Source organism: Sesamum indicum, linkage group LG1 (genome assembly GCF_000512975.1).
Source record: "Sesamum indicum cultivar Zhongzhi No. 13 linkage group LG1, S_indicum_v1.0, whole genome shotgun sequence".
NCBI lineage: Eukaryota > Viridiplantae > Streptophyta > Magnoliopsida > Lamiales > Pedaliaceae > Sesamum > Sesamum indicum.
In genome coordinates this window covers 15486479-15498168 of record NC_026145.1, presented here as the reverse complement: position 1 = coordinate 15498168, position 11690 = coordinate 15486479, and the positions used below count along the sequence as shown (strand labels likewise).

Genomic DNA, 11690 nt, shown 5'->3' with positions numbered 1-11690 from the left:
AGTAACAAAATCTCCAATACTATATCACCAACTTATATGAGGGTTATAATTAATTGACATGATGCGACATCTTCCTGCTTTCTTAATTATATTTTCTCTTGAGGAGTTTGATTTTGTATATTTACATTTTATACCCCAAGAAAGTACAAAAAGGAAGAGAATTTGCCCTTGTTTTACAACATGTTTTTGTCCCTTTTTTACTTTCTTTGCAATTGTTTCAAAACAAAATTCCACTACCAAAAAGTTCCCTTTATTCTATAATATAATTGAATTTGTCTTTTTCCCCACTTTCCTTTTATTTGTTTCAAAATCACCAAATAACTAAAAAAAGTAAAAGGAGTCGGTCGATGCCACCCAACCAATTCTTCACTTTTATTTAAATATATATATATATATATATTTAACACTTATTGTACCACTAAAATGACCAAAATTTCATTGGCCAAAATTGACAGAAAAGACAATTGATTAAATACAATGAATGATGAATTATTACAAGAAATTGATATGCAACTGGTTGGAAAAGTTTATCCAAATCTGATGATTCAACACGTTGTATAATTAGTTTTTGTTTTTGAATTGTTTATCATATCATACGTATTATAATTAATTTTCAAGTCGATCATATTTAATTCGATCTAAAATTTCACTATAATAATTTATTTCTTTAAAAGACAATTACATATTGATAAATGTGATTATTAAACAAAATAGCTACAGTTATAGAGTGAAGCATAAATAATTACCACAATCAACAACATCCTAAGAAAATTGAGGAGCTTCACTCCACTAAACCCATACACAGTGAAGAAGAACCTTCTGGACATGTGTTGACTTTTCCTTTGGCTCTCCAGAGTGTCGAAGGAGGGAGGGAGAAGAGGACCCTACAGCCCACAGGAAAGCAGCCCCCTTTGCGGGTTTCTTGATTTTACTACCACATAGCTGAATTCCCACGATTCATCGTCTCTATCCTCAAAACACTCATTATTGTCTACATTCTTGCATCGCAAGTCGTTCCTATCCGCCCCCCAACCTTATATATATAGAAAAGAAAAAGAATACTCTCACATCAGCTCCCAAGGTCTACATACATATCAAGATTGAAACAAAGATCGTTTCTTGGGTGGGTTTCGTTTTGCCCAGAATCCCGTTCAGATGCTGCATTTGTTCTTTGCGGTGGCGTTTTCTGCAGTCCCATTGACTCTCTACATTCCTCCACTCAGAAGTTTGAATCTTTTCGTGGAGACGGTGGAGGGTGTGTGGAAGGAGTCAAGCGCACATACTGTTAGAATGTATCCTCGCTTGAGGTATGCTTGTTCCAGGATCTTCAACTGTTTGCTCCTCAATACTACTAGGTAAATACGTTGGGTTTTTCTTGGGAAAAGTTCAGAGCTTGGGCAGCAGCCCAGATAGCCGAAAGGGGAATTTGTGAATAGTTGGCCCTGTTTTTAACTTTCTTTTTGGGGTGGGTTGGATTGGGTTGTTGGTAGTGTTGTGGGGTTGATCTGTGCAGGGAAATGGAGTGATTGGTTGTCTTGTTGGAGGTCGTGGCTGGAACTGGGAGTGTTCTTGCGGGAATTTATGTTCCTGACAGTTGATGTATATCTTTTATAGAGGAATAAATGGGAAGAAGAATGTACTGTTCTTGGTTGATTGATCTGCTAATTGAGTAAAACATTTTTCCTCATCATGTTTTTTTTGGCTCATCTGTTAGATGTATCTTCTCTGTGTGTCTGTGTGTTTTTGTGCTTGAAGGTTTCATAACCCTTATGAAAAGGGTGAGGTAGTTTTATGTAGTTAATAAAAGATGTCTCTGCTATTGTTATCCCTCCATGCTTCTTGCTCTGGAACCTTCTGGAATTTCAGAATTACCATGAAACCAAGTGAAATGTACGGCTCTTGGAGAATCCAAGAACCTTTTTTGTGACATCATGTGCTTGTATGTACTCTTTGTCTTGAGCTATCAAAAGATTGAAGCATTATGAAAGAAGGAACCTGTGGATAACTGCAAACCTTCTTATTAAGCCAAGGAAACATGAAGAGTCAGTTTGCAACAATTGTACCAATTTGTGCTGATTTTGACTGGATGTCTAGGCTTATGTTCTTTTGTTTCTTGTGAACTGGCAGAAGGGCAGTCCCTTGAAGCTCTATACACACTGGTCTTTAAGAAGGAAAAGCAGTATATGTAGAACCAGTCTATAACATAGTAGGCACCATTCAACTGCATCAAGTCCATGTTACTGTGTTACGGTATGAGAAACTTCACTTTGTCCTCCCCTGTTTCCCTTGGAACTCTTTTCTAGACTCGGTTCTTGTAATGGCTTCCTTTCCTTCTCTTCATCATCCATGCCATAACTAGCCTCCTGCTCTTCTACATTTGTTCAAATTCTACGATTTGTCCCTCTCTCTTGACTCTCACCTTAGATGCCAATCTTTTTCAAATCACTGCAAAACTCTGCAACATTATGCAGTATATTCTCGCTTCACCTGCCTTTCCTTAATATGTTGTCCTATGTCGGTCCATTTTTTTTTTTTTTGGCGATTTTCTTGAAAAGAATATCATGAATTTTCACTGTGTCTTTTTCAATCAATTCTGTGCGGTAACAATGAGAAGATATACCAATGCTATTCCTTATATGTAGCAGTTATCAGGCATCACATACAACAAAATGTGTAAAGTTCAACAAAATTAGAGCCAGTTACAAAATGTCGGGCTTCAAATAAGCCTCAAACCGCTCATTATTTTGAATAAGCCTCAAACCTTTACCATGCTGTAATATCTATGAAGGAAAAGAAAGAAAGTGAGAACCAATTGCCCATTCTAAAGCTGATGCAAGGAACTTAGCAGAACAGGCAGAAGCGAATCTACAAACACAACTAAAGCTACTTAATAAGACCAACCAACAAAGTAAACAAAGATGAATTAAATGTGAAGGACGGGCGGGTGTATTTTCTGGAGCTTTCCTCGTGATCCATGCATTTCTTGGTTGATGACTGTAGAAAGAAAAGCTAAATTAGGTGGACCTTGTCCCCAAGATAACTGGTGTAATACCTTTATATAGCAATCAAACATGCTTCCTATAATGGAATAAAATTCATCTGGAAAAACTAGGTGAGATAGTCTAAGCTTCTCCTGTTCCAAGATACTAACTAAAGCACAAGGCCAAAGGAAGACCATAATACAAGCTTCTACTATCACAACTGAATAAATGCATACCCCACCATAACAATGTTAAAGGTAGCTTGAATTTTCAGTTTCCATGAGATAAAATGACAATGTCGTATTACATGTCACATGGGATAATTAATGATGACCCAAAGTATGTAAATAACGAAGTGAAACAAAGTAGGATGTAACACAGTTATCCTGACATATTTGACATCCATGATTCCGTAGTATATTGAATAGGATCCAGGGAGACAAAAAAAGCTTGGTGACGTAGAATGACCATAAGAAGTATCAGGTGGCATTTTCACCAAGGGAGACAAGCTCCATGCAGCCATCTATTATCATGTTGTAGATTAGAGATTGATAATAGGAAACATAAAAGGTGAAGTGATAATTTGATCCTCCAATCCTTAATTTGCATCAGAGCCATGAATATCATCCAGACAAGTGTCAAATAGCTCATAGATATAGGGTCAGAGACTGCAACACATGGTTCTTAGTCTCTAGAGCAATTGCAGCATACTATTGGCCATGACAGTTAGCGGGGCAAATAAAGATATCTAGACTATGCTCATAATCTTCAGCAGATACCGAGCAAACTGAGTTTCAGGAGACTCTCTCTGAGTTCACTTCAAGAACTCAGAAAAATCTCCACCAGCAATTACAGCATCTTCAGACTCAAGAAGTCTACTCTTCTGAAGTTATGTATTCTTCTCCTAAAAATAGCAAGAATTTTCCAGATGACTCTCAACATGGTTGTGCCTTATTTGAGAGTCTTACTGAGATTTCATTCTAAATGATCATAAAATAAATCCAACACATAGAGTTAATACAAGACATGCGACTTGTACCGGTTGTCACCTAACATTGCACGCATCAAGAACAACTATACATAATAGAAGCGATGCGCTTTAGTTTCATAATTTGTCATTTCCATCTCCTTAACTTAATTCAGAGAGCAATAAATATTGTGTGCGTACAAACACATTTCTATTTTCGATCAACTCAATCAAATAACGCATGTCAATGAATTATCCAGTTCCGGCAAGAGCTAGTAATAAAGTCAATTTTGTAGATAACATAAGCTCAAATAGAAGAAAAAGAGAACACCCATTTTGAGCCCAAACAATAACAACTCTAAGAGCAAGGATTAACTAAAACTCTACCGAAAACCACCAATCAGTACGATTAACAAACAATCATCCGGCTCTGGCAACCACAATATTCTTAGGGGTCACGCTCTCGATCATAAATCGGTCACTTGTAATCTTTCGATTGTAAGCGTGCCGAGATGGAAGAAACGCAAGGTAACCTGCAATCGCGATCGAATACCCTCCCCTCACTTTCTCCGCTACGAAACCTTTCACCTTCGCGTTGGCCCTCCACTTATTCTTCAGCTCCATCCACGCCCGGTGTTTCCTAAACCTCCGCGGGAGGAGGAGCGGCTGCTCACCTCCACCACCAACTTCAGTCTGCCCCACCATGTCATCGAACCGGGCAGCGGCCTGCTGCTTGATCCGAGAATCGCCGGTTACCAAATCAACGAAGCATCGCTGCAAGACGAGATTTTTCACCGGCGATTCTCGATTCGATGGGTTGAGGAACCCGACGCGGTTCGTGAGACGGGCAGGGCCCGCGATTTCTGGGGGCTTGATCAGCTCTTCTTGCGTGGCGATTCTGGGCCTGCCCACCCCTGCGTCTATGAGGTACATTTCTTCTCTCAAACGTACAACTTTGGCTTCCAAGGCGAGTCCGCTGCGTAGAAAAAAACTTGAATTGGATCTCGGGAATAGCCGGCTCATGTACACGCTCATCTTTGCCCACTGACTGCTCTTGATCTTCAATAGAGGGGTTTTGCAGAGGTTTTCTATGAATTGAAAGATGGGATAATTGGCATTCTACCCCTGAGTTCTCGAACTTGACAATTGCACCCCAGACATGTTTTTAATTACCTCATATACTACCCAGAGTTGTCGAAATTTGAATTATTTTTTATTAAACATTGATTGATTCAATTACAATTCATCAATACAAATATGGCTTCATAGACCCTAACTTTTAATTGCAAACCCATAGATGAAAAAATTGATATAATAACTAATCATCTATGGAATAACTAGTCATTCTAGAAAGCGACTTATCAAGATAGTTCATTTTATTACCACATATAACAAATTTAAAATAATGATATGAAAATTTAGCATTAAAAAGAATATATTTAATGTTATAGTCTATGATATAAAAATTACAAATTGCATTTGTGCTATAGTTTATTAAAAAAAAAGGATTAAACGACCTTAGTTCTTGAATTATTATTAGATTTTTATCCTAATTTATGCAATTTCAGCTATCCAAATAACTTGATTTGCTTATAACAAGAATACATTCAAATATATTACACATGCAAACATAGGATAAAAGATAAAACAATTTTGTTAATAATAATCTTCTCGTTTGGGCCATTTAATTTTTGTTCCTATTCTTTCCCCTGTCTCTAGCTTTATTAATATAAACCATCACATCTTATTAACAATGCTGCATGCTCTTGTAGTTTGCTCTTCGCCCCTCTCTTGCAAATTCATCTGTATTCCATCGGGATACATCAAAAGTTCAACATACACTCCATCAAGATATATCACATAATATTAAATCAGTGCAATTAGGTACGACTTATATACCTACCATTTGATATTGTGGTGGGATCCATTTCAACCGATGCATTTTGCTGTTTTTCCTTCTACATTTACATTGGAGCTTTCAACACAGCTAAAAATCAAAGAATAGTGCGAGAAAGTGTAAAGAACAGGAGGATCGAAGACCCTGAAACACTGTTTGCAGAAAGTAGGCATCCGAGCGTGTCAAAATGCGGAGGATGAGACCAAGGGCCGTCTGCCCATCCGAAGTGAAATTAGAGCTATCATTCAGGAGTATCTCGCTCCAACAACCGTGCAAAATATGATGAACTAAAGGCTGTGATCATCTGTTCAAACACACTGCCATATTATATATGCTTCAAGTCTAAGCATAAAAAATGCCATACTAAATGCAAGTGTTTCTAAATACTTAAGAAACGAGTAACTTTTGTATAGTGGCTCAAATGGAAAGAGGTGAAAGTTTTTATGCCTGAGGCGGTGAAAGTTAAAAACAATAGTTCCATATCCACAAACTTCGCAACCACAATTTGCTGTACGCTATACATCTGGAGTCCAATTCCGACAAAGATTTTACATCCACAACCAAGAATGCGTCTTCATGCTCAAGCGCAACACTGAAGTCAAGGCTTTCTGCAACTATCTATGAACATCAAAAGGTCATGAAATACAAAGCTTTGTACCAGCTAGTATTATGGAGACTGTCCAACTTATCTCTTGAGCAAATTACTCACATAAATTACAGCTGCCACCTTTTGTGCTTCCTCCTCGCTTTTTAAAAACCAGAATATTTCCAAGAAGCAACACAAATCTAGTGTTGTAAGTTATGATGGGAATTATGAAGGAGAGCAGAAGACTTCTTTACAACAGGCTTTTAAAGCCCCCCCAAGACAGATTCATCACTAAGATATTTGTAGGGTGCAGCTACCCCAAACAATTCTTCTTTATATACTTCAAAAGCAATCTTTCTATCCGTTTCACACACTGTTTGTCGGGAAAACAACATTTAAACAAAGAAATTAGAGCAAGAAAACTAAAGGATATACAAGAATTTACATGGTTCGGCCCATGTAACCAACATCCATGGGCAGGGAGAGAGAAGTCTTATTCTTCAAAAACTGATGCAGCATCAATGAACAAAAAAAAATAAAAACTCATGGTACATAATGAGACTCTAGAACTGCTTATATATACACTCTAATAAATCAGTAACGATTGTTCCATAGATTAAGTATAAAAGTGATATAGGCCCGAGCCCTCGGCTTCCACCACAATCTTCATATTCTTCTCTTCCGGGTTGAGCTTCCAAAATCTCGAGTCAGGGCACTCAAAGTTGAGTACCCTGATTCCCTGGTAAGTGTCCCATATTCATGGTTTTCTGCCACCATTTTGAAACAAAAGCACCACAACATTAATTCTTCTTTAGAAAATTGGTGGAGGCGCCAAAAAAAAAAAATGCAGGGATTACTATATTATTTGTCTCAAACTAGAAATTCGTTGATATGCATGCTAAGCCAATTAAAAATAAATAAATATTCAGATCGCTAGTGTTTATTATGTGAAAGATTGATTTTCTTCACTGGGCACATTATACACTTATGAGTTAATGAGTATGGCAACACTACTTCCCAGGAAGAATAAGGTGGTAGGAAAAGTTCAAAGTATTAAGGAAGAAGCTAAGCTTACCTTAAACTCTCCCACTTTCCTTTTTGTTTCTTTTCATAAGTGATTGTCACCTATTTAAGGAAAGATGTATCCATCTCCAGAACATGCAACCATTCCCCCCATGCTAATCAACGAACTACTTCTCTTGATCCCATACCAAACTGGAGACTGAAGCTCACTGTAGGGACTAAGTTTTCCACTTATATCTTGGTTTCTCCAGCTAATTAGAATTTTGTCTTGCTTTCCAGCATCAGTTTTGCAACTTGCCATGAATTTCCCGCATCAACAGTTTTGAGTTGTCGACAAGCAGTTTGCTTTCATACACAATGTAACGATGCAACTCATGCTTAGGGGCTGGCCTGAGTGAGCTTAGTTCAACAAGTGGATTAGTGATCGCCGATCTATTGCAGATCTCTTTTGCTGGTTGAACGTGCTTCCACCAGAAATCAGACAATGCTGTCTTCAGGATATTCCAGTACTCCACGTCGCGGTGTAATCTAAACAAACTACTGCCATTAACAGTCCAGACATACATGTCCATCCAATCTCGGTCAAGTATTTCCATCAAACCTTGAGCTTGGGGGATATAATGCAGTGGCACTCGTTTCCATGGGTGGGCTTTGTTCATATCACCACCAAAGAAAGGGCATTTAATTTCAAGAACCCCGTGTGTTGGCAAGCCATAAATAAAGCTGTTAACAGCTCCATCAGGGGAAGCTGCAAGCCAATTATCCTCAGGGTTCTTTTTCCCATACACCTGGAATTCAGGATTGGATACTGTATTTCCAGTTATCAGCTTATATCTTTCAAGAGCTTCCTCTTCCTTAATGTTGCTCCAACATGTAGCTAAGTTCCCAGAGAATGGTTCAATTGCTCCAATCTTCTCTAGCCATAATCTTGCCCGTCCATGAGGCCAAAAACCAACTGCCAAACTAAAAGTACTTGCTGTTAGTTTATGCTTTCTCAGGTGTTGCCAATTCTTGAACCAATGCTGAAGCCCACTAGATTGAAGAATGGGATGACTTTTGTTAATTATTCCAGGAGGAAACCCACTGGGACAGCCACTGTACCTCCTCTTGCTGCCGTAGAACGAAGAGATCTTAAAGTTGTTGATATGCTTGCTAAATTTTGAATGTCCAACAGAAGAAATAGAATTATTCAAGTGCTTCACTGCAGAAGACAGATGTCAAAAGGACATAAGTATCTAAAACTTTAATTAACAATTTACGTTTGACGCTTCTGTTACTGAAAAAGAGTGTTTAAGGAAATCAACAGGCAAAGAATGAATTTTCTTCTAAGAATAGAGTTCACTACTGTAAATTAAAGGACAATAAATACCTATCAATGGCTATGATATTTCTAATTTCAGGAAAACTTTAATTTAATCGGCTGTTTTGGTATTAACATGGAAAAAACAATAAAACCATCACGAATAGAGAAAAGCTTACTCAAATGAGAGCCAAAGTCAAAAGAAGTAGCAGAGGCCAGCCAATACTCGCTAGGTACTGCCGCAAAATATAAAATAAAAAAAGAAATCCATCAATCTGAAAGAAACACACACACTAGACACTGCAAAAAATAATGAGCATAACTGTGATTCTATCCCTTCTATGACCAATATAGAGAGAAACGAAAAAAAGTAGTTTGGCGACCGAGTTGATGGCATTTGACAAACCCCTTCTACTACATGATTTCATAACCATCGATTGCAAGGCTTCTCTCATCAACCCTTCATGCAATTTTCACTAGGCAATTCATCAAACAGGTGGCAAACAACTTCCTAAACACATCATATCATAAACCATGTCACGCTACCCATCAAGAAGTTGTTTCAGTTCATCCACATAAAAAATTCCATCCACTCGCTTTAGACCCATCAATCCATCACTAAAGTATTTTAATTTAATACGTATACGCTCCGTAAAAAAATTCTAAATTGAGACCAAACAGTTCCGGAAAATCTTGAAAACATCGTTAAGTGGCGAAGAATAACAGAAACCTGCGAACACAGACTAGAAAATAACAGCTGCTGCTAGCCTGCTACCTCACAATCTTACAGAAAAAAGAAATAAGAAAAAACCAAGAAAAGTTTCGGGATTAACTCGGGAAAGACTTACTTTTATCATCAAGATATATAGAACCAGCAGCTGAAGAGGCCGTACCTGGGTATTGGCGGTGAAATATGAATGTGGGGTTTAGAGAGGGTTTAAGGGGGTGGAGGCAAAGCCAACAGCTAATAGGATTTAGAACAGCGACTCTTGCCTTTGTTTACTTGTAATTTCTGAATAATTGGTTTTAACTTATGATGAAGGACTTAGGGGGCAACACTGTCGAGTGTCGACTAACGTATAAGAACCGGTAATTACACCCACGCTCCTGTATTATAGTTTATTTACACAAATTAATTATATATTTTAAAAAAATTAATATATGTTCCAATTGAGTGTTGTGTAAGAAATAAGAATATTTTGTGATATGTTTCTTACAAAAGGGTGGTAATATAATGAAAAATGTGTTTGTTTTATCATTATTTTTTGTATGAAAAAAAAATGTGATACAGTAAAAATATAATTAGATTATAATATTTTTTTTGTACGAAAAGATGAGACAGTGATAATTTTGAATAGAAAATACGTAATATTTTATAATAACTTTTTATATGGAAAAATATGAGAAAATGAATTTTTTGTGGTGAAATAGCACTAGAAAGATCCAACCATAGATAATAAGAATTTGTTTGGACAATTTTCCCATTGTACGCATCAGCGATGTGTTGAAGTTCCATGTGTTTGTGAACCATAGATGACATACTGCCACATTTGTGATTCATGTTCTTATTCTTTATGCATAGTACACAATGATGGATGGTGTTCAACTTTGGAGGCCTTGTTTCTTCATATCAAGAGGATGTTCGCGATTTGCGATAGCTTTTATTTTTATGGTAGAAATAAATTATAGTGGGAGTTAGTAACATTTGAAAACAAAGGTAAAATGTTGAAAAAATAAATAAATAAAATGCTTCTGGGAGAGCACTTAAAATGCGCAATTTTACAAATAATCTGCAAAAATTGTTGAAAATAAATCATCTTAATTTAAACCGTTCAAAAGCGCAAATTATAAATAAAAACAGTATACTGATAAGCACTTAAGTTAAGCTATTGCAAACAGTGGTTATTAACTTTCCAAGAAAACAGTAATGCTCAGTAATCTTGCAAGTTCCAAAACTAACTTGTGACAAAAGTATGTTGAAAGAACTGAGAGAGCAGCTTTCAGCATTAGCATACAAAAAATTCAAAGTCGCTCTGATAAATATAAGTAGATCTACTACACCACAGGGGAGAAAGGGAACTAGTTAGAGTCTGCATTGCTTCTATGTATGGAGAAAAGAGAGATCGTCAAAGAATGTATAAAGACACACGCCCCGTTCACCATAAGGCGTTGGGTTAGTTTGTTTGATCAATCAATGCGTTGACTCGTCACCAAATACCTCAGTGTTGCAAACTGGACATGTCTGAAACGAACAAGTAGAATTAGCTATCACAAGTATTAAGAAAACAGAGCAAACTCACGGATCAAAAGATGGATGCTGGATTACCTTGTTGATGCTAAGCCACTTGGAGCCGCAGTCAGTATGGTATGCATGCTTGCATGGCAAATTGATCTGTCGGTCCCCTCGTTTGTATCGCATCTGGCAAATGACACATCTGTTGTCCCACAGAGAAAAGCATGACAACCTTGAAACTTATAGAGCTCTAAGTAAAAAGGTGTAGCATCTAACATTTCTCCTAATTATAATTGATTAACTCAATGCGTTTCCCGCAACCCATAATGCGGTAGAATGGGCAGAAACTCACAGAATTTATTCAAAAAAGGAGGTTTAAGGTCCGTTTTCCAAGGAAAATAAGAACCTAATCTGCAGAAGGTCACCTGTCTCCAGATTTTCTTCTTGAGAAGATTCCACCAGACTTGTGTTTTGAGGTCGGAAGCATATTTATGAGCTCTTGCGAAAGTCCTCTACTCTGAGTTCCCACTGCCTCGCCTAAATCAAGCAGTTCCTACACATTTGAATAACCAACGCAATAGAAAAAGTTAAATAACTGTCATTTTTCTGCACAAACACTGGAAATGCTTACAAATGTTGGGGGAACTACGAAAATCGCATGGTTTTCCCATTTTTCTTAGCATTTTGTATGTCTATTTATACA

At 37.3% G+C, this 11690-nt stretch overlaps 3 protein-coding genes and 1 long non-coding RNA gene across 6 annotated transcripts in view; 1 reads left to right on the top strand and 3 right to left on the bottom strand.

Annotated features, from left to right (window-relative positions):
* LOC110012189 lies at positions 790-2378 on the top strand. The gene is made up of 2 exons (XR_002287356.1): positions 790-1307; positions 2128-2378. It is a non-coding gene; the product is annotated as an uncharacterized LOC110012189 (long non-coding RNA).
* Positions 4138-5123, bottom strand: LOC110012188 (ribosomal protein S1, mitochondrial-like). The gene has a single exon (XM_020695081.1). It carries the CDS (start codon positions 4981-4983, stop codon positions 4369-4371), a length of 615 nt encoding a protein of 204 aa, XP_020550740.1. The 5' UTR covers positions 4984-5123; the 3' UTR covers positions 4138-4368.
* Positions 6872-9789, bottom strand: LOC105169035. 3 transcript variants are annotated; one of them, XM_011089299.2, is made up of 4 exons: positions 9603-9789; positions 8934-8990; positions 7507-8655; positions 6872-7198 (listed from the first exon to the last, which is right to left on the bottom strand). In XM_011089299.2, coding segments are annotated over exons 2-3 (921 nt in total). In that variant the 5' UTR covers positions 8935-8990; positions 9603-9789; the 3' UTR covers positions 6872-7198; positions 7507-7735. The 3 variants fall into 3 exon arrangements, with proteins under 3 accessions (XP_011087601.1, XP_020548083.1, XP_020548084.1); XM_020692424.1 differs by having other exon boundaries at positions 9648-9785; XM_020692425.1 differs by lacking the exon at positions 8934-8990.
* Positions 10659-11690, bottom strand: part of LOC105169026 (E3 ubiquitin ligase BIG BROTHER) — a 4951-nt gene continuing 3919 nt past the window's right edge. The window contains exons 6-8 of the mRNA XM_011089287.2: positions 11413-11540; positions 11081-11189; positions 10659-10996 (exon numbers count right to left, since the gene is read on the bottom strand). Of these exons, the coding sequence (XP_011087589.1) occupies positions 10946-10996; positions 11081-11189; positions 11413-11540 (288 nt within the window). The 3' untranslated portion in view covers positions 10659-10945. The remainder of the gene's footprint in view (positions 10997-11080; positions 11190-11412; positions 11541-11690) is intronic.